We start from the raw sequence: 23,626 nt of genomic DNA, 5'->3' as shown, positions 1-23,626 counted from the left end.
TGTTGGCCCAAGTAAATACATAAATACATTACTTGAATGTAAATACTGTCTTCATTTATCTAGCTAGCTAGCTAGTGAGCTAGCTAGCTAGTTATCTATCTATTCAGATAGATATCTAGCTATCTTCCTCACTACTGTACTTTGTTATTGTGTTCCACACGTCAATGGCAAAATGTTCATTTTATATACAGGTCTCATTATTGAATAATTATTAAATGCCTTGGACAGAACTTGAATTGCTTCATCTTTGTTTGCGGATGTTATCTCTGGTGGATTATTGACTGGCATGCGTTCTGGCGAAGGTTTTTATCCTAAAGCCACCGGGTTGTCAGTTATGGTTATGGAATATTTGAGTTTGTGCTGTCGTTTATTTTAGGTCTATTTTGGAATATGTCAATCGGTAGCCACTGTATGTGATGTTTGTGTACTTTCACAGATTTCCACTAGATGAGGCTAGCTAGCCACATTACCGCCCTGACTGCTGGCCTTCAACCACGTGACCGACGGGGGGGGTCTTGGGGGGTCTTGAAGGCGGCTTCTCGGCATTTCCTTGACTTTTTTTTTATCTTGGTAATAGCGTTTTCCCAAATACATGTTTCACCGATTTGTACATGCGAGAAGGGCGCATCTATGCGGAAACTTTGTTCTGATATTACTTGTCTTCCTTACGAATGCGGTTGTTTGTTTGTTTGTTTGTTTGTTTGTTTCCTTGTTTGTTTGGTTGGTTTTTTGGGGGCTCCCAGCATCCGGATGTGACTTCACACGAAACTCAGCAATAAGTATTATTTGTTAAATAGGGACATATTTGACGCCAACATCCTATAATCATCGTTTTTGTAGATTTGCTTTCAATAGTATTACATATTCAACAGTTGTTTAAAGTGTACGTCTTCAGCATAACGTTTTCGCAAGTCAAGCTCCGTTAAAGTAGCCGGATGTTAGCCTATGTTACTTTCAAAACAAAAGCTCGCACTTCCCTACTGTTGGCAGCAGAACGTCCCCACTGAAAAGCAAAAATCAAGAAGTCATGATCGGTTGTAAGCTGCTTTATAACACGCATACAAAGGTCATAGGGACTTGTTATCGGCGGAATTAGCTTGCTTGTATACGGAAGCGGCGCCATGTGTTTACCGGTGACTTGACGCATGTGCAGAGCGGTAGGTCGTGCTGTACCCGCCACAGCATCCACAACCCGCATTCAGTCAAGCGCTCACGTTCCTCTGCTGGTGGAAGAAAGACTTGTTGGCATGATGGATTGTTCACAGGAAGTGCTGTTTGTGTCTGGGGAGCCCAAGAAGGGAATGTCCATCTTCATTGATGTAAGGAATATATGTATTATTATTATTATTTGTAACAAATTATTTGTATTTGTTATGATTGATGGCCATAATGATGGGGTGCAAAGTGTTGAAAAATATGAATACTGAAAAACAATCAGAGCAAATTCTGCTTTTTATCATGTCTTCATAACCTGTTGGCTTCCTTGGCTGAGTGTACGTGTGTGTGTGCGGTGTGTGTGAAAATTTCAGAAATACATCTTATGTGTGGAAATATTTCTTAACATTGTTAGAAATACACATTAAATGTCTTAAACACTTCCTTCCACACATTAATATATAACTTCATATTTTTATTGCCCCCTTTCACCTTCATCGCACATTGTTTATGTTAAAGGGTGCATCGTCAGTCAATTATGAAGAATAACGTCATAAAAATGATTTTTTTCCCAGGGTTTTTAAAATCACAGAAAACAAGAAAAAATCTATTTTTGTATTAAAAATAGAATTTCAGCTAAGGAGCAGGATTTTTTTTAAATTATTTTTTACATCCCTTTAATTCCTGTAATTTGTCATAAATAAGCTGCATGCTGCAAATGGCCCCCAGCCCCCACTGTGGACACCCCCTCGATAACACCCCGCTGACCCCCAATGGACAAACAAAGTTTAAGAAGCATTGAATAACTTTGGTTTATTTGTATTTGTAACATTGAAGAGGTGTTTGTGACAAGGCGTTCCTCTTTTATGCCCTTTGTATTGACTTGTGGACTCCTATAGAGCAGCTACACACAATACCTTGCACACAAAGCTTTCTAGATCTTACACAATCTGCACCTATTCAGCTGGATTTCTTTGGATTTCGTGGTTCCTGTGAAAACGGTCTGTTTCATTGTATTTCAATGCTACAATGCTATATTCCTCTATGCTACAATGCTACATTCCGCTATGCTACAATGCTACATTCCTCTATGCTACAATGCTACATTCTGCTATGTTACAATGCTACATTCCGCTATGCTATAATGCTACATTCCTCTATGCTACAATGCTACATTCTGCTATGTTACAATGCTACATTCCGCTATGCTACAATGCCACATTTCTCTATGTTACAATGCTACATTCCGCTATGCTACAATGCTACATTCCTCTGTGCTACAATGCTACATTCCACTATGCTATAATGCTACATTCCTCTATGCTAGAATGCTACATTCCTCTATGCTATAATGCTACATTCCTCTATGCTACAATGCTACATTCCGCTATGCTATAATGCTACATTCCTCTATGCTACAATGCTACATTCCGCTATGCTATAATGCTACATTCCTCTATGCTGTAATGCTACATTCCTCAATGCTACAATGCTACATTCCTCTATGTTACAATGCTACATTCCTCTATGCAACAATGCTACATTCCTCTATGCTATAATGCTACATTCCTGTATGCTAGAATGCTACATTCCTCTATGCTGTAATGCTACATTCCTCAATGCTACAATGCTACATTCCTCTATGTTACAATGCTACATTCCGCTATGCTACAATGCTACATTCCTCTATGCTACAATGCTACATTCCTCTATGCTAGAATGCTACATTCCTCTATGCTATAATGCTACATTCCTCTATGCTACAATGCTACATTCCTCTATGCAACAATGCTACATTCCTCTATGCTACATTCCTCTATGCAACAATGCTACATTCCTCTTAGCTACAATGCTACATTCCACTAAGCAACAATGCTACATTCCTCTATGCTGTAATGCTATATTCCTCAATGCTACAATGCTACATTCCTCTATGTTACAATGCTACATTCCTCTATGCTATAATGCTACATTCCTGTATGCTAGAATGCTACATTCCTCTATGCTGTAATGCTACATTCCTCAATGCTACAATGCTACATTCCTCTATGTTACAATGCTACATTCCGCTATGCTACAATGCTACATTCCTCTATGCTACAATGCTACATTCCGCTATGCTATAATGCTACATTCATATGCTACATATAATGCTAAACAGAGGAGCAGAGCTCGGGGGAGGGGCTTAGTCAACTCTTAGCGGCTTACAGCCACGCCCATACAAGGATTCACCCCTCTGCAGTTTTACCACGCCCTCTGAAACCAAGCTTCTGTCAGGGCTCACTTCCAAATGCACTAACCTCATGATCTGAAACTTTGGGATGGTTTAACACCAGAATACAACATTCTAACTACTTTTATAGGTCAGAAAAGTGGGAAAAGCATCATGGGTCCCCTTTAAGAAGCAAACTAGAATATAGTATTAGTAGTATTGGATGGTATTTTGGTTGAGGAAAGGGTTTCACCTCCATCAATAATAAATCCTACTCTGCTTTAAGACAGATTTGTGTATCTCATACACACACACGCATACTTGAACTCCTTTTCTAACATTTTCTTTTTCTCCTCACAGATTTTACGGCGAGCGGATAAAAATGGTAAATATGTAGTGATGATGACATGGTGTTGATGTGGTTTCCAAGGAGACGGGGGTGATAGTAATCATCATATATCAGCCAGGAATAATGATATTAGCTCAGCCTTGGTGAACTACAGCCACCGTTTGATTTGATTGAAGTATTTTAGTCACACCTCCTCTCACATCAGCTGCCAGCGATGATCATCATCGGGTATCACCCCACCCCCCCCCACCCGTTTGTGACCTCTCGCATAGCAACACTGCTAAGTTTGGGGTTTCTTAAGTTTAGAAAAAAGAGCTGAGTAATGTAGTGTAAAGCTGACCATAGGGGTGTTATTCCATGTCTAGAGGTCTATGATTAAAAAATTTAAAATTGTATTTAGAAAGCCAACAGTTTTTCTATGCTCCAGCGAGCTAACATTTAGCATTCCTAGTACATAGTACATACCGTGTTAGATGTTGCATGCTAACATTAATGTAGTAATATTTTGTTTTTACATTTTCATGAGTATTGTCATACGCAGACACTTAGCTCTACCATTTGTGATGTTGCATGCTAACATTAGCATATTAGCAATGTTAGCATGCTAGCATTACTATGTTAGATGTTGCTTGCTAACATTAGCAATCAGTAATGTTAGCATGCTAGCATTAACATAGTAGCATTTTTGTAGATATACACAGACGCTTAGCGCTACCATTTTTGATGTTGCATGCTAACATTAGCATATTAGCAATGTTAGTATGCTAGCATTACTATGTTATATGTTGCTTGCTAACATTAGCAATCAGCAATGTTAGCATGCTAGCATTAACATAGTAGCATTTTTTAGATATACACAGACGCTTAGCGCTACCATTTTTGATGTTGCATGCTAATATTAGCATATTAGCAATGTTTTCATGCTAGCATTACTATGTTAGATGTTGATTGCTAACATTAGCAATCAGCAATGTTAGCATGCTAGCATTAACATAATAGCATTTTTTTAGATATACACAGACGCTTAGCGCTACCATTTTTGATGTTGATGTATGCTACTATGTTATTGCTAATGTTAGCAAGCAACATCTAACATAGTAATGCTAGCATGCTAACACTGCTAATATGCTAATGTTAGCATGCTAGCATTAGCATGCTAACACTGCTAATATGCTAATGTTAGCATGCTAGCATTACTATGTTAGCTGTTGCTTGCTAACATTAGCAATAACATAGTAACACTGCTAATATGCTAATGTTAGCATGCTTGCATTTAACATTTCAGCAAATACTGACATTCTTCCCAGCCTGTACCCTGCTTTATATTTCATACAGATTTTGTGATAAAATGGTCACATGGGCGTGGCTTGCACATTCCAGTGTTTTTTTCATTGGCCTGTGGGGCTCTAACAATGGAGCGACAGGTGAATTGTCATATTTGATAATAGTATGAGTTGTTTTGATAGCTTTGGTTGCGAAAAAGATGCAAATAAACAAGTGTTGTCATGATGCCGGTATGATTGTTGGATGGTTACATAGATGGATAGACGCACAGCAGTGCCCACTGATCCACCGTGCCGACGTGTGCTTTTCAGATGACGGCAAGCTGACCTTTGAGGAGTTCAAGGCGTATTTCTCTGATGGCGTTCTGACGCCCGACGAGCTGCAGCAGCTTTTCCACGCCATCGACACGCACAACACAGAGTGAGTGGAGCATCGCTCCTTGTGTACAATCTCTGATAACAATGAATACATGATTATGTATACAGTATATCTTTCCATTTCCATCTTCTGCGATTCCAGCAACATTTGCTCCATGATTTGCTTGATTTGTGTAATCTTAACAATATTTAAAATATTAGCAATAGCAATATTTCAAATGTGTACTATTTCAACCTTTTGGATCAAAGCAGGAAGACTGAGCTTGGGATATACTTTAGCTAGCATTCACTTCATTTCTTTGCTTACTTTTGTCTTTTCTGTATTTGACTTTTTTCTTTCATTTATTATTGGCTATTTTATTGTTTATTTATTGCTATTGCTATATTTTATTTCTATTATTATTTTATTTCAGTATTTGTTTTTTACTTGACATTATTTCAACATTTCTTTTCAAGATTATACTTGGCTTATGCTGCGGGTATATTGGATTTGATTCCATTGTTTACTTTTTCAATTGTATTTTACTTTTTGTTTTGATTGATTTTTGACTGTTTTATTTCATTCGTTTCACATTTTTTTGTGCCGTATTTGCTTTTGGCGAGGGGGGGTTGATAGTTTCTTTGTTTCTTATTTTTCTGGATATTTGTAACATTTGTTTTGTATTATTTTCCATATTTTATTTCATTCATTCATTCATTCATTTTCTACCGCTTTTTCCTCACGAGGGTCGCGGGGGGTGCTGGAGCCTATCCCAGCTGTCTTCAGGCGAGAGGCAGGGTACACCCTGGACTGGTCGCCAGCCAATCCCAGGGCACATATAGACAAACAACCATTCACACTCGCATTCATACCTATGGACAATTTGGAGTGGCTAATTAACCTAGCATGTTTTTGGAATGTGGGAGGAAACCGGAGTACCCGGAGAAAACCCACGCATGCACGGGGAGAACATGCAAACTCCACACAGAGATGGCCGAGGGCGGGGACCGAACCCTGGTCTCCTAGCTGTGAGGTCTGCGCACTAACCACCAGACCGCCGTGCCGCCCCATATTTTATTTTTTATTTTTATTTGTATTTAATGTAAACATTGGACCAAACCGGGGCCCCCTTCTGGAGCCAGGCCTGGAAGAGGGGCATGATGGTGAGCGTCTGGTGGCCAGGTCTTGGGGTCCGGCACAGCCCAGAGCGGCCACATGGGCCTCCCCTCCAATGAGCTAACCATTCATGGGAGGGGCCAAAGTGGTCGGGTGCAGAGTGGGCTGGGTGGCATCCAAAGGCCTGGGTGGGTGATCCTTGGCTCCATAAGATATCCCTTGGGAAGTGGAACGTCACCTCTCTGGTAGGGAAGGAGCCTGAGCTGGTGCGCGAGGTTGAGAAGTTCCAACTAGATATAGTCGGACTCACTTTGACACAGAGAGGCTGGACTTTATTCCACAGTGAGGGTGTCCACATGTGCGCTTGGCACCAGGACACCCTGGGCTGCAGTTCGAGTCCTCGGACTTGTAATGGACACGTAATGGTGAAGAGACCCATCACCACTGCATGGAGACTTTGCTCCAGTCAGTCCGACCTGGCAGGCCCAAACATATTGTGAGGGTCTGCTTGGAACGACTGACAGAAGTCCTCTGTCAAAAGGAGTTTCACCTCCCGCCTCTGGGACAGGTTAGTCCATGTTCCTAGGGAGGCGGCGGACATTGAGTTCGAATGGACCATGTTCTGTGGCTGATCGGAGTTGTGGCCGTAAGGTGGTCAGTGACTGTCGTGGTGGTAATCCCGGACCACATTGGTGTTGGTCAGGGATGCCGTCAAGGTGAAGGGGTCCTATCGGACCTTTTTGGTTCATGGGACAGGCGGTCCGCAGCTTTGGCAGTCACTGAGGCAAAAACTCATGACATGGGAGGAATTTGGAGACGCTATGGAGAATGACTTCCAGACAGAGATTCTGGACCACCATCTGCCGTCTCAGGAGGGAGAAGCAGAGCACAGTCAACGGATCGGTGGAAAGAATACTTTGAAGACCTCCTCAATCCTATCGACGCATCTTCCAATGAGGAAGCAGTTCCTAGGGACTCCACAGTGGGCTCTTCTATATCGGAGTCTGAGGTCGCTAAGGTTATGAAAAAGCTCCTCATGGGCAGGGCCCTGGGGGTGGATGGGATCCACCCAGAGTTCCTTAAGGCCCTGGATTCTGTGGTGGTGTCTTGGTTGATGTAGCTCTGCAGCATTGCATGGACATCGGGGTCACTGTCACCGGATTGGCAGACCGGGATTGTGAGCTCCCTTTTTAAGAAGGGGGACCGCAGGGTGTGTTCCAACTATCGGGGAATCACGCTCCTCGGCCTCCCTGGTGAGGTCTATTCAGGGATTATGGGGAGGAAGATCCATCGGACAGTTGAATCTTGGATTCAGGAGGAGGTCCTGAACGTGGAACTGTGGACCAGCTCTACATTCTCAGCAGGATCCTGGAGTGTGCATGGTAGTTTGCCCCTAAATGTGTTTTATGGACTCGGAGAAGGCATTCAACTGTGTTCCTCGGGGGAATGCTTTGGACTGTACTCCTGGAGTCTGGAGTATTACATCCTTTGTTCCTTGGTTCGTATTGCCGCCAATAAGTCGGACCCGTTTCCAGTACCGGGGGTTGGACTGCCCTTTGTCACCCAGTCTGTTCATTACTGTCATGGACAGAATCTCCAGGAGCATTTGAGGGATTTTGGTGGCTGCTGGATTTGTTCTCTGTGGGCTTCATCGAGCCGTGACCTTCAACTCTCACCGGAACGTTTCACCGCCAAGTTTGAAGCGACCGGGATGAGGGTCAGCAGCTCGAAATCCGAGTCCATGGTTCTTTCCTGCTAAAGGGTGGTGTGCCATCTCCGGGTCAGGGATGAGATCCTGTCCCAAGTGGAGGAGTCTATGTACCTCGGGGTCTTGTTCACGAGTGAGGGAAGGGTGGAACGTGAGAATTGGTGCGGCATCTGCAGTGATCAGACTCTACATCGGTCTGTTGTGGTGAAGAGAGAGCTAAGCCAAAAGTCAAAGCTCTCAATTTCCCCGTTGGTCTACGGCAGGGGTGGGCAAACTACGGCCCGGGGGCCACATCCGGCCCGCCAAGTGTTTCAATGTGGCCCGCCTGTTTTTTCCAAAGTATTTCATTTGAACTCAACATACAACCTGGCATCGTGGCTTGGGCCAACTTTTTGATGGTTGAGGTAGCTGCTTTATCAATTTCGTTATTTGATGTGGTCTGTTGTTTACAAAATGCTCCTGGAAAAAGGAGCACAAGCACAATAATAGTAATACAAATAATAATACTAATAATAATACTAATAATAATAATAATAATAATAATAATAATAATAATAATAATAATAATAATAATAATAATAATAATGTTGTTGTCAATAATGATAATAATACTACTATTATATTAATATTGTTGTTAATAATATTAATATAATAATGGTAGTAATATTACAAAATACTCCTGGAAAAAGGAGCACAAGCACAATAATAGTAATACAAATAATAATAATAATAATAATAATAATGTTGTTGTCAATAATGATAATAATAATACTATTATATTAATATTGTTGTTAATAATATTAATATAATAATGGTAGTAATATTACAAAATACTCCTGGAAAAAGGAGCACAAGCACAATAATAGTAATACAAATAATAATAATAATAATAATAATAATAATAATAATGTTGTTGTCAATAATGATAATAATACTACTATTATATTAATATTGTTGTTAATAATATTAATATAATAATGGTAGTAATATTACAAAATACTCCTGGAAAAAGGAGCACAAGCACAATAATAGTAATACAAATAATAATAATAATAATAATAATAATAATAATAATAATAATAATAATAATAATAATAATAATAATAATAATAATAATAATAATAATAATGTTGTTGTCAATAATGATAATAATACTACTATTATATTAATATTGTTGTTAATAATATTAATATAATAATGGTAGTAATATTACAAAATACTCCTGGAAAAAGGAGCACAAGCACAATAATAGTAATACAAATAATAATAATAATAATAATAATAATAATAATAATAATAATAATAATAATAATAATAATGTTGTTGTCAATAATGATAATAATACTACTATTATATTAATATTGTTGTTAATAATATTAATATAATAATGGTAGTAATATTACAAAATACTCCTGGAAAAAGGAGCACAAGCACAATAATAGTAATACAAATAATAATAATAATAATAATAATAATAATGTTGTTGTCAATAATGATAATAATACTACTATTATATTAATATTGTTGTTAATAATATTAATATAATAATGGTAGTAATATTACAAAATACTCCTGGAAAAAGGAGCACAAGCACAATAATAGTAATACAAATAATAATAATAATAATAATAATAATAATAATAATAATGTTGTTGTCAATAATGATAATAATACTACTATTATATTAATATTGTTGTTAATAATATTAATATAATAATGGTAGTAATATTACAAAATACTCCTGGAAAAAGGAGCACAAGCACAATAATAGTAATACAAATAATAATAATAATAATAATGTTGTTGTCAATAATGATAATAATAATACTATTATATTAATATTGTTGTTAATAATATTAATATAATAATGGTAGTAATATTACAAAATACTCCTGGAAAAAGGAGCACAAGCACAATAATAGTAATACAAATAATAATAATAATAATAATGTTGTTGTCAATAATGATAATAATACTACTATTATATTAATATTGTTGTTAATAATATTAATATAATAATGGTAGTAATATTATTATTAACTAAATAATAATAATAATATAATAACATTACTATAACTAATAATAATAATAATAATAATAATAAAAATAACAATAATAACAATAATAATAATACATTTATAACACACTTTACATCAAATAAATGATTTCAAAGTGCACATATAGCATTATCATATTGTCATATTGCATGACACTTTTACATGTAAAATATGTGTAAAAATATAGGTGTAAAAATGGACTGTTACGTGTAAAATACTACATAATCCCCCCCGTCAATTTTGTTAAATCAATGCAGCCCGCGAGTCAAAAAGTTTGCCCACCCCTGGTCTACGGTCATGAGCTTTGTGTCAAGGGACAAGATCGCGGCCGAAATGAGTTTTCTCCGCTGGGTGTCTGGTCTCTCCTTAGAGATAAGGCGAGGAGCACCGTGATCCGGGAGAGGATCTGAGTATAGGTCACGTTCCGGCTTGGTTGCTTTACGGTTCGACCCCAGGATGCATGCAGAGATGATGACCCGATAGCAGGTAAAAATGTATTTATTGGAGATGCAGCAGAACTACGCACTTGCATCTCCACAGAAAACAACAACAATGACCCGACAAAGAAAGGAGCGTCCACCTGAACTAAATAGGCAACCCATAATAGGAAACAGATGAGGGAGACAATTGGAAGCAACTGAAAACAGAACAGAGCAATACAGGAAGTAAATACAAAATAAGGGCAACTAGGAACTCGGTGGGGGGGGGGGGGGGGAACTAAGAGCTGTCACGAGGGGTTGAAGCCCGATCGTGACAGTATAACTGCTACTCATAGTCATACTCAGATGAGGTGGCTTGGGTATCTGGTTAGGATGTGTATACACAGTATATACTGTATATTGTAGATGTATATGTACTGTGTATGTATCTGAAAAAGGCAATGTGTACACAGTATATAGTGTATATTGTAGATGTATATGTACTGTGTATGTATCTGAAAAACACATGTTTACAGTATATACTGTAGATGTATACGTACTGTGTATGTATCTGAAAAAGGCAATGTGTACACAGTATATAGTGTATATTGCAGATGTATATGTACTGTGTATGTACAGTAAACCTCAGATATATCGGACTCGGATATATCGGAAATTCGCTCACAACGGACAGATAAAAAAGAAGCGATTTTTCTGTAATGCATTTCCAATAAAAATTCATTGCATATATCGGATTTTTTAGAACGGATTTCGCCTATTTCGGACAAAATCTCCAGTCCCGTTCCAATGCATTTCCATGAAATTTCCCTGGCATAGTATATCGGATGGCCGCATCGTGGCGCTCCGATTCGCCGAATGGTGACAGGCCGCTATACGACGTCATTTGCAGCGTTTGCAGCGTTGCCTGCGCGTCCAAGTACATTGGAAACATAGTCAAGGAAGTGCCTTTTTAGAACGGATAAAATCCCATTTACGCATATATATCGGATATAAATCCGATATATATGCGTAAAACGGACATTTTCCGGTATACGCATATAACGGATTTCGCTTATATCGGACAAAACCAGTGGGAACAATTGAATCCGATATATCCGAGATTTACTGTATCTAAAAAGGTGATGTTTATATGGTGTGTGTGTGTGTGTGTGTGTGTGTGTGTGTGTGTGTGCTGCAGCAACGTGGACACGGATGAGTTGTGTGGTAAGTTGAGCTTTGATGTTTTATTGACGGGAGAGAGCACGCGTGTGATGTGTTGCCATGAAAGTGTGGCGATGCCATGTTGACCTCTGACCTTCTGCCCTCCTGTCGTGTCGCTGCGTGCCGGGTAAGAGTATTTCTCTCAGCACCTGGGGGAGTATAAGAATGTTCTGGCAGCCTTGGAGGATCTCAACACGTCCATCCTGGCCGCCATGGACAAGACAAAGAAGGTGAGGCGCTGTACAGTACGTGCCGTATGTATGTATGTTGGCAAATATGAAAGCTGTTGCGACCCGGTATTGTTCTTCATCATGAAACATCTCACCAGCGAGTGTTAAAAAAAAAGCAGCATCGGTCCCAGGAGGCCGGGCAGCCCAGAAGCTCCACAGCAGGATGACCTTTAACGCTTTGATCGTAACGCGCCACACGCCGAGCACACGAGCACCAAGACGCTTGCGCTCTTTGGACAAACGTGTCCATGCGGCCAATAAGAATAAAAGGTTAGCCTCGGATGTTGATATCACACGGTGATATGAACGTGTGTAGATATAGAACACCGGGATCCGGTATAAAATATGGAACTTTTTCTTGAGCTTCCTTTGCGACTGATGGCGGCGAGAAATTCCTTATCCGCACGTCTTATGAAAGTTAATGAGTATGTTATGACAATATCCTCCCCCTGCCTTTGATTGACAGGAGTACCAGGGGTCCGCCCACCTGGAACAGTTTGTGACCCGCTTCCTGCTGAAGGAGACCACCAGTCAGCTTCAGTCGCTGCAGAGCTCCTTGGAGTGCGCCATGGAAACCACCGCCGAGCAGACTCGCCAGGACAAGTCAGACACGCTCGTCTCCTCACGCCGCCTCTTCCTGCATCCTCAAATCCACCCGAACATATTCCCATCACAAATATCCTCTGTCTGGCTACACCTCTGCTTCTATGGACTTACTACAACCCTGTTACCATGGCAACAGCATCATCTCTTTGTTTATAAACATCATCGACACGTATCCTACATCCTTATCTTACCAAACATGCCCACCTGGTATGTTAGGAAACATGACGACATGCTACAATATGGTAGCAAACATGCCTACCTGGTATGCTAGCAAACATGGCTACCTGGTATGCTAGCAAACGTGCTTTACATGCTACAGTATGTGAGCAAACATGCCTACGTATGCTAGCAAACATGCCTACCTGGTATGCTAGCAAACATGGCTACCTGGTATGCTAGCAAACATGCCTACCTGGTATGCTGGCAAACATGCCTACCTGGTATGCTAGCAAACATGGCTACCTGGTATGTTGGCAAACATGCCTACCTGAAGTGTTGACAAACATGCCTACCTGGTGTACTAGCAAAATTCCTGCTACGTTATGCTAGCAAACATGCCTACCTGCTATGTTGGCAAACATGCCTGCCTGGTATGTTAGCCAACATGACTACATGCTATGGTATGTTAGCAAACATGCCTACCTGGTATGCTAGCAAATGTGCTTTACATGCTACAGTATGTTAGCAAACATGCCTACCTGGTATGCTAGCAAACATGCCTACCTGGTATGCTAGCAAACATGGCTACCTGGTATGCTAGCAAACATGCCTACCTGGTATGTTAGCTAACATGACTACCTGCTACGTTATGCTAGCAAACATGCCTACCTGCTATGTTGGCAAACATGCCTGCCTGGTATGTTAGCCAACATGACTACATGCTATGGTATGTTAGCAAACATGCCTACCTGGTATGCTAGCAAATGTGCTTTACATGCTACAGTATGTTAGCAAACATGCCTACTTGGTATGCTAGCAAACATGCCTACCTGGTATGCTAGCAAACATGCCTGCCTGGTATGTTAGCCAATATGACTACATGCTACGGTATGCTAGCAAACATATCTACCTGGTATGTTGGCAAACATGCCTACCTGGTATGCTAGCAAACATGCCTGCCTGGTATGCTAGCAAATGTGCTTTACATGCTACAGTATGTTAGCAAACATGCCTACCTGGTATGCTAGCAAACATGCCTGCCTGGTATGTTAGCCAATATGACTACATGCTACGGTATGCTAGCAAACATGCCTACCTGGTATGTTGGCAAACATGCCTACCTGGTATGTTGGCAAACATGCCTACCTGGTATGCTAGCAAACATGCCTACCTGCTATGTTAGCAAAGTTGGCAAAGCATGTACCAGGCATGCTACCATGGTTACTATTTTACCACATTTATCAGATATTTTACCACTTGTTACTAGGTAGTTAGCATATTTACCTGGTATTTTTACCGTGGTTAGCAGGTATGCTAACATGGTTAGCAGGTATGGTAGCATGCATAGCGAGTGTGCAACCACGGTTAGGAGGTAAGTTAGCATATACGTGGTTGTTGGACATGTGATCCATGAGTTGAGTGTTTAGTATTCGTATAGGAGAGCAGATTTTGGTCCTTCAGGGTCTGGCTGACATGTTGACAGTCCTCGGTGAACGTGAGGGCGATTCCCACTGCGAATTGCTTTTCGTGGTGACTTTTAGACGTGAAGAAGATATATTGGCTTGATGGACACTTCCAGTACGAGCTCCACGTCAGGGAGGCTGGATCAGGACAGACTGAGGTTTCTTAAAGGGGTCAGGCTGTGGAGTCGTCACTTCCAGCAATGAAAGCTCACAGTGCAGCCCAGAATAAGATGAGGTGGGCGGACAAAGGATACCATTAGCGCCTCCTCCCACACACGTGTGTGAGAATCATTTGTCACCAGCTAATGAATGACTTTCACAAAAACCTGACACACACTGTAATCATGATTATATTACACCGTATGAAACGTCAGCGTTGATATCGTCAAATATGAACCATTGCAGACTCAGCCCGGCCAAGCCGGAGGTGTTATCCATCCAGTGGACGGGGCGTCGCTCCACCCGGAGACTTCAGAGAAACCACAGCCTGTCCCCCAACAACCCCATCATCAACCTCCTTCATTCAGGTGACACCCATACGCACCTCACCTTTACAGAGGAATCACCTTCATGTCCCTGCCAGGTGCTCATGACGAGGACAGCCATTGGACGGTTCAGGTCAACAGGCTGCAGAAGCTCATCGACCGCTTGGAACAAAAGGTGACCTTCTGCCTCTTGTCCTCCTCATCCCACTGTTTCAGAATGATGTCCATTATTATTATTTTAATAATTGTCCATTGTCCTGGGGTCACCGGGGCATCCCTCTGGAGCCCGGTCAGGCATACGTCACCACTCATGGGAAGGGCCAAAGGGGTCGGGTGCAGCGCTAGCTGGGCGGCAGCCAAAGGCAAAGGAAACTTGGCTGCAGAAGCTAGCTCTAGCCACACGGACTGTCAGCTTCTACTGTGGAAGGAACCTGAGCAGGGGCTCTGGAACCAGTCCTCTTCACAGGGGCCAGCATTAGGAGGCGATGGGCAGGGGTGGCCTGTATTTTGGCATTTTAACCCGGTGAATGAGAGGGTGGTTTCCCTCTGCCTTCCGGTGGGTGGTGGGGACCGGATCTGACTGGATCTGCACTTATGCACCAGACAGCAGTGGTGGAGAGTGCTCCCTCCGTGATTCCCTTGTTCTTCTGGGGGACTTGAACCTTCATGTCGGCCGTGACAGTGAGACCTGGAAAGGCATGATTGGGAGGGGCCGAGCGCTGTTTTGTTATTGGACTTGTTATTGGATCGACTTTGTGGGCATGCCCTCGGACTTGCGGCCACATGTTTTGGATACTCGGGTCAAGAGAGGGGCGCAGCTGTCAACCGATCACAGCCTGGTGGTGAGTTAGCTCTCATGTTAGGGGAGGATGCCGGCCAGACGTGGGGGTCTCAAATGCATAGTGAGGATCTGCTGAGAATGACCCCTGTCAGAAGGAGTTTCAACTCCATCTCAGGGAGGGGTTCCGAGTGAGGTGCCGGACATCGAGCCCGAGTGGGCCATGTTCCGAGCCTCCATTGTCGAGGCGGCTGATCACAGCTGTGGCCTTAAAGTGGTCAGTGCCTGTTGTGGCGGTAATCCCAGAACCCGTAGGTGGACACCAGTGATGAGTGATGTCGTCAAGCTGAAGGAGTCCGATCAGGCCTTCTTGGCCCATGGGACACGAGGCAGCTGACAGGTACCGACAGGCCAAGCGGTCTCCAAGTCTTATGGGAGGACCTGGGCGGAGTTAGGCGAGGCCATGTAAAGACCTCAAAGACCTCCTCAATCCCACCAACACGACATGAAAGCAGTGCCTGGTGGGCTGTCCTATCTCTGGGGCTGAGCTTGTCAAAAAGTTCCTCTGTGTCAGGGTCTTGGGGATGGATGAGATCTGCCTGGAGTTCCTTAAGGCCCGAGGTGCTATGGGGCTGTCTTGGTTGACACAGCTCTGCAGCATTGAGTGGACATCGGGGGGCGGTGTCTCTTGATTGACAAACCAGGGTGGTGGTCCTCCCTTCTAAGTAGGGGCAATGGAAGGTGTGTTCCAACTCTGGTGGGATCAAACTTCACAGCCTTTCTGGTAAGGTCTAATCAGGGGTTCTGGAGAGGAGGATCTGCCAGATAGTTGAATGTCATATTTGGTCCCTGGTTGTGAAACTGTGGACCAGATCTACACTCCCAGGAGGGTCCTTGAGGGTGCATGGGAGTTCGGCCACCATTCTACATATGTTTTGTGGACTTGGTGAAGGCGTTCCTTCATGTTCCTTGAGGAGTGTGGGATGGCGGTGGGCAAAACCGTTCATTTCAGTGAACCGGATCATTCCGCTTCATTCTGTAAAAAGATCCGTTCATAAAGATCCGTCTTTTTGGTCATTTCGGTCAATTGGTGGTTATCCTGTGGTCTCCCCCTGTGCATAGACCCGGTCAGCCGTGTCGAGTCAGTCTGTTCACTCGTGTTCAGGTTGGTTCCGACTCAACAGCGCAACAACACGTAATGACGTACCTTGAAATCTGAAGTATTATGACAGCCCTCCGGATCCAAGGGTCTCAGCTACCCGGTCCGGCGTTACCAAGACCGAGATTGACCGGGTCAATCTCTTGGTCACGGTCTTTCAGTCAGCTAACCCCACCCACCAACAGAGCGAGGCGAGGCAGATAGTCCGGTCAACTGACTCTCCAGCCAATCCAACTGAACGGGTTTGCAACTGAACAGACTGAACGGGTCTTTTAGGGGCGGTAACCTCGTTCATTCCTTTCACAAAAAAGAACTAGTTCTTTTGACTCGTTCGTTCATGACCGACACACCACTAGTGTACCGGGTACCGGGACCACTTCATTCAGGTGGTTTGTTCCCTGCATGACCGGCATCAGTTTTAAGTCAGACTCGGGGCCGTGAGTCTGACCTGTCCATCAATGAAGGACATTGCAAAATATCATTTAATATTTATGTTTACATGTAAAACTAGCGTTGTGAATATGAATTCATTTCAACGACACTTCCATGTCTTTCTGAAATGTTCCATGAACGGCTCATTCTTCTGCATGCAGGACATCCGTCTGGAACCCGTTGAGGAGGAGGTCTTGGAGAGCAAGCTGGTGCGTCCTCACCATTTCATGCCGTCTCATACGGTGATGATGGTGGCGGTGATTGTGATGGAGATGATGAGTGCGGTTGTCATGGCGACGGCAGCAGGACCATCTTATCTCATCATTTTTTTTGGCGTTCGCAGGAAGCGAGTGACACTTTCACATTCATCAAACTTTCTTCCTGTGTGTGTGTGCGTGTGTGTGTGTGTGTGTGTGTGTGTAGATGATTGTGCAACCTCTTTGACAAGTTGTCATGTGTGGTTTGTCAGCACATCCTCATCATCCAGAGGCAGCTGTCTGTGTTGGAGGAGGAGATGGAGGAGTTCCGTCTGGCTCTCAGACAATACATGAGCCATACCTGCACACAGACTGGATGCCTGCAGTCAGTATACACACACACACACACACACAAACACACACACACACACACACTCACAGATGTGTAGCTAGCATGAGTGACGAATGTTAGCATCGTATTTACGGACTTTGACCAGCGTGACGTCAGCTGTCACTTTGACTCCACATAAAAGCCCAGCAGCCCCGAGGACCAGCTGACATTTACACCTTTAGCCACGCCCACTTCACTTGACACACAAGTCGGTCAATACTAAAACACAACATTGATGTACTTGTACCATAAAGGTATAGATATTGTTAGTAGATGATTGCATAAGCATCTAGATCAGGGGTAGGGGCCGCATTGATATGACAAAATTTACGGGGGGGGGGGCAGACTATATATTTTACACCATATTTTACAACAGTCCACCTGGTATTATTGTATCTGTAAAATTGTCATGCAATCTGCTATTATTATTTATTATTTTATATTTATATTTAAATATTTTTAAAATAATAAAATATTATAATAATTACAATAAAATTAAAATAATAATTATTATATTATTATTATGTAAAATATGCAAATATAACAATAATATTATATATAAATGCTACAGTATGTTAGCAAACATGCCTACTTGGTATGCTAGCAAACATGCCTACCTGGTATGCTAGCAAACATGCCTGCCTGGTATGTTAGCCAATATGACTACATGCTACAGTATGTTAGCAAACATGCCTACCTGGTATGCTAGCAAACATGCCTGCCTGGTATGCTAGCAAATGTGCTTTACACGCTACAGTATGTTAGCAAACATGCCTACCTGGTATGTTGGCAAACATGCCTACCTGGTATGCTAGCAAACATGCCTGCCTGGTATGCTAGCAAATGTGCTTTACACGCTACTGTATGTTAGCAAACATGCCTACCTGGTATGCTAGCAAACATGCCTACCTGGTATGCTAGCAAACATGCCTACCTGGTAATAATAATAATTATTATTATTATTATTATGTGCTTGTGTCCCTTTTTTCATGAGCACTTTGTAAACAACAGACCATGTCAAACAACGAAATTGATACAACCATCAAAAGGTTGGCTCAGGCCATGATGCCAGGTTGTATGTTGACTTTAAATGAAATACTTTGGAAAGATTGGGCGGATGTGGCCCCCGGGCTGTAGTTTGCCCACCCCTGATCTAGATACACGGGTTACCATCCCATTCCGAAACATATATCTTAAACACGATTCCATACGATGTACAAACGATTCATTTCAATACGATTCAGTAGTTATATCAGTTGGTGTAGACACGAGTCTTACATTCTAAAATACAGAAACCAATTGCATAAAATCATCATTCTTAAAGTATGTTCAAATGTATGAAAGAGAGTATCATATTCCAACCACCAGACCAAAGGAAATGTTTAGACATTTTAAAAAATACAATTTGTAAATAACGACATCAAATTTGATGTAAAGGGATACCCATTTTTTAATATGGGCCATTATGTTCTTACACAATACATCATCAATAAGATCAATTAGGGTCACATTGAAAAAAATCATTATTTGAGATTTTGAGACAATACGTCAAAAAAGATTTACACAGAACTGACAATATTAGGAATTTAAAACTTTATTTCCGTACATTTAAGACTTTTTTTCTTGTCAATTTGGAATTTCATTGTCATATTTGACTTTTTTCTTTTTGTAAATTTACGACTTTATCCTCAGACATTTAGGACTTTTTTTATTTATATATGACAGTTTTGTCATAATATTACAGTTTACAATTTTTTTCTTTTTTCTCATAAATGTATGACTTTTTTTTAAAATTTCCATTCTTTAAATTTATGACTTAAATCTCAAATTATTTAATTTCCAAGGATAAAGTCATAAATTTACAGCTTTATTTAAAAAAATGTACAGCTTCTTTTTGTAAATTTACAACTTTATTGTCATAAATGTACAACATAAATCTCAGATTATTTAGCTAGTCCACTGCTAATGCTAGCGCCGCTAATGCTATTTGTAAATTAAGAGACAGACTGTCAAGCAGATACTTGTCAGAGCGGATATCAGGACGCTTGGGTTCATCCTAGCCAACCCTAGTACGTATAGTACATGGTGTTGATGTACTTGGAGTCTAAGGGTATCCATGTTGTCAGTACGTGTTTAGATGGTGTTGTACTAGGAAGTGATGAATATTTATTGAGTAGTTTTGTCACCTGTCATGCAGCATTGCAGTGCAGCGTCTGGCTAACGAGTCTCACTTTGTCCTTTATGAATTCTGGGAGGATAACAACATGTGGAAGAAGTAAGTCGACTTAGTTTGTACACGCGTTTGTGTATAGTTTGTGTATAAATGGAGGCGATGACGTGTTGTGGTAGTCACTTGCAGACCAACTACTGCAAAACCTTCCAGAGGGCCAACGTGGACTTCCTGGAAAGTCCGGAGAGCGTGACCACCATGCTGCTTCCTGGTAGGTACACCAGCAAGTACTAGACTTCTTGTACTAATACCACATATCCTGGATAGGCTTGGGTTTGAATTTGAGCGATTCCGATTCCTGGTTTCGATTCCTGTTCTGATTCGTTCATAAAAAGTTAGCATGGTTGAAATGTGAGCGCTAACCAAAGCGAGGAGACATGCCATGAGATGAGGCAGGTCATGAGAGGAGACGTCATGAGATGAGGCAGGTCATGAGAGGAGACATGTCATGAGATGAGGCAGGTCATGAGAGGAAACATGTCATGAGATGAGGCAGGTCATGAGAGGAAACATGTCATGAGATGAGGCAGGTCATGAGAGGAGATATGTCATGAGATGAGGCAGGTCATGAGAGGAGACATGCCATGAGATGAGGCAGGTCATGAGAGGAGACATGCCATGAGATGAGGCAGGTCATGAGAGGAGACGTCATGAGATGAGGCAGGTCATGAGAGGAGACATGTCATGAGATGAGGCAGGTCATGAGAGGAGATATGTCATGAGATGAGACACAAGATGAGGCATGTCATGAGATGAGACATGTCATGAGATGAGGCATGTCATGAGAGGAGACATGTCTGAGATGAGGCATGTCATGAGAGGAGACATGTCATGAGATGAGACACAAGATGAGGCATGTCATGAGATGAGACATGTCATGAGATGAGGCATGTCATGAGAGGAGACATGTCATGAGATGGGGCAGTTAATGAGAGGAGACATGAGATGAGACATGTCATGAGATGAGACATGCCATGAGATGAGGCATGTCATGAGAAGAGACATGACATGAGATTAGACATGTCATGAGATGAGACGTGTCATGAGAGGAAACATGTCATGAGAGGAAACATGTCATGAGATGAGACATGTCATGAGATGAGACATGTCATGAGATGAGACATGTCATGAGATGAGGCAGGTCATGAGATGAGACATGTCATGAGATGAGGCAGGTCATGAGATGAGACATGTCATGAGAGGAGACATGCCATGAGATGAGGCAGGTCATGAGCGGAGACATGTCATGAGATGAGGCAGGTCATGAGAGGAAACATGTCATGAGATGAGGCAGGTCATGAGATGAGGCAGGTCATGAGAGGAAACATGTCATGAGATGAGGCATGTCATGAGAGGAGACATGTCATGAGATGGGGCAGTTAATGAGAGGAGACATGAGATGAGACATGTCATGAGATGAGACATGCCATGAGATGAGGCATGTCATGAGAAGAGACATGACATGAGATTAGACATGTCATGAGATGAGACGTGTCATGAGAGGAAACATGTCATGAGAGGAAACATGTCATGAGATGAGGCAGGTCATGAGATGAGACATGTCATGAGATGAGGCAGGTCATGAGATGAGACATGTCATGAGATGAGACATGTCATGAGAGGAGACATGCCATGAGATGAGGCAGGTCATGAGAGGAAACATGTCATGAGATGAGGCATGTCATGAGATGAGGCATGTCATGAGATGAGGCAGGTCATGAGATGAGACATGTCATGAGAGGAGACATGCCATGAGATGAGGCATGTCATGAGATGAGACATGTCATGAGATGAGGCAGGTCATGAGATGAGGCAGGTCATGAGATGAGACATGTCATGAGAGGAGACATGTCATGAGATGAGGCAGGTCATGAGCGGAGACATGTCATGAGATGAGGCAGGTCATGAGAGGAAACATGTCATGAGATGAGACATGTCATGAGATGAGGCAGGTCATGAGATGAGGCAGGTCATGAGAGGAGACATGTCATGAGATGAGGCAGGTCATGAGCGGAGACATGTCATGAGATGAGGCAGGTCATGAGAGGAAACATGTCATGAGATGAGACATGTCATGAGATGAGGCAGGTCATGAGATGAGGCAGGTCATGAGAGGAGACATGTCATGAGATGAGGCAGGTCATGAGCGGAGACATGTCATGAGATGAGGCAGGTCATGAGAGGAAACATGTCATGAGATGAGACATGTCATGAGATGAGGCAGGTCATGAGATGAGGCAGGTCATGAGAGGAGACATGTCATGAGATGAGGCAGGTCATGAGCGGAGACATGTCATGAGATGAGGCAGGTCATGAGAGGAAACATGTCATGAGATGAGACATGTCATGAGATGAGGCAGGTCATGAGATGAGGCATGTCATGAGATGAGACATGTCATGAAGATGAAGTTAGCATGGTTGAAATGTGAGCGCTAACCAAAGCTCTTGGATGAAATGTCTTTTTCATAATGTGAATGACTTATGAATGAGCGTGAATTCATGCTATTAATAACCAATAAAAGTATCAACCATTGAACATGAACATAAATATTTGGAAGAATCTTTATATAGGAGGACAGGTGGACATTTATGTCATTAACGCTTCCGGGAGAATCGGAATGTCAGAACCGGTTCCAATGGATGTTCGATGACCCAACCTAATCCTGGACCTGGACGCCGTGTCAAGTCAAACTTTATTGATATAAGACAATGTAAATAACAAATGGTACCAAACAGTATAATACACATACAGTATTTTACATATATAGTATTTAACTTTTTGTTTTGGTAATAGCAGACTGTACCAGAGTTTATCCAAAGTCAAGTCAAAAGTTTCCAGATCATTTCTAAAGCTCTTGAATGGGAAAGTGCCTCCAAACTTTTGTATCTGCTGTATAGTTATTATTTATATATGCTTTTATTGTACTATTAGCTGTACATCTGCATCTGTACATTTATACCGTAGTACTAATTATTAATTATTACTCCTATTGTTGATTATTGATACAAATGTATTTGTTTCCTCCGCAGCTTCTTGGTGGGTCCTCAACAACAACAACAACTGATCTTGGACCAGCAGACTCGCCATGACGTCGTAGTGACATCTATTATGTCGTTTAGCAACTCCGTGTTTCCTTCTTTGCCAGACAAAAAAACTGAATCTAAATAGCCGTCGTCTTTGTACAAGGCAACACGTCATGACGTGTTGGGCGTGACGTCATAACGTGGCTGCTCTTCCACGTGAGCTGATAAAGGGAGCTTTCTTTCAGTCACTTTTTAGAAAACGTGTCTTTTACCGCCCCCCGGTGACGGCGAGGGGTACTACAGCTGCTGTACACTTTAGGTGTAACACGTAGAGATGTGTATTTATGTTGAATCAATAAACATATTTATGTTGAATCGATAAACAATATTTATGTTGAATCAATAAACATATTTATGTTGAATCAATAAACATATTAATGTTGTATCAATAAACATATTTATGTTGAATCAATAAACAATATTTATGTTGAATCAATAAACATATTTATGTTGAATCAATAAACATATTTATGTTGTATCAATAAACATATTTATGTAGTATCAATAAACATATTTATGTTGTATCAATAAACA

The 23,626-nt window shown here is 41.7% G+C and overlaps 1 protein-coding gene across 2 annotated transcripts; it reads left to right on the top strand.

Moving 5' to 3' along the window:
• The first annotated feature begins 371 nt into the window (after positions 1-371).
• necab1 (N-terminal EF-hand calcium binding protein 1) lies at positions 372-23,443 on the top strand. Of its 2 annotated transcripts, XM_058046835.1 has the most exons (13): positions 446-1,319; positions 3,728-3,752; positions 5,312-5,420; positions 11,856-11,881; positions 12,011-12,108; positions 12,575-12,711; positions 14,742-14,863; positions 14,920-14,996; positions 17,352-17,399; positions 17,660-17,772; positions 19,976-20,053; positions 20,128-20,219; positions 23,039-23,443. In XM_058046835.1, the coding sequence occupies exons 1-13, from the start codon at positions 1,146-1,148 to the stop codon at positions 23,071-23,073; spliced, it is 1,134 nt and encodes a 377-aa protein (XP_057902818.1). In that variant the 5' UTR covers positions 446-1,145; the 3' UTR covers positions 23,074-23,443. The 2 variants fall into 2 exon arrangements, 1 of the variants encoding a protein (XP_057902818.1); XR_009119234.1 differs by lacking the exon at positions 23,039-23,443 and having other exon boundaries at positions 372-1,319; positions 17,352-17,772; positions 20,128-20,198.
• Positions 23,444-23,626: the final 183 nt, after the last annotated feature.

The sequence above is a fragment of the Doryrhamphus excisus genome, chromosome 14 (assembly GCF_030265055.1).
Source record: "Doryrhamphus excisus isolate RoL2022-K1 chromosome 14, RoL_Dexc_1.0, whole genome shotgun sequence".
NCBI classification, from domain to species: domain Eukaryota; kingdom Metazoa; phylum Chordata; class Actinopteri; order Syngnathiformes; family Syngnathidae; genus Doryrhamphus; species Doryrhamphus excisus.
Note: the sequence above shows the minus strand (reverse complement) of the source record. Positions and strands in the feature narration are given on the sequence as shown.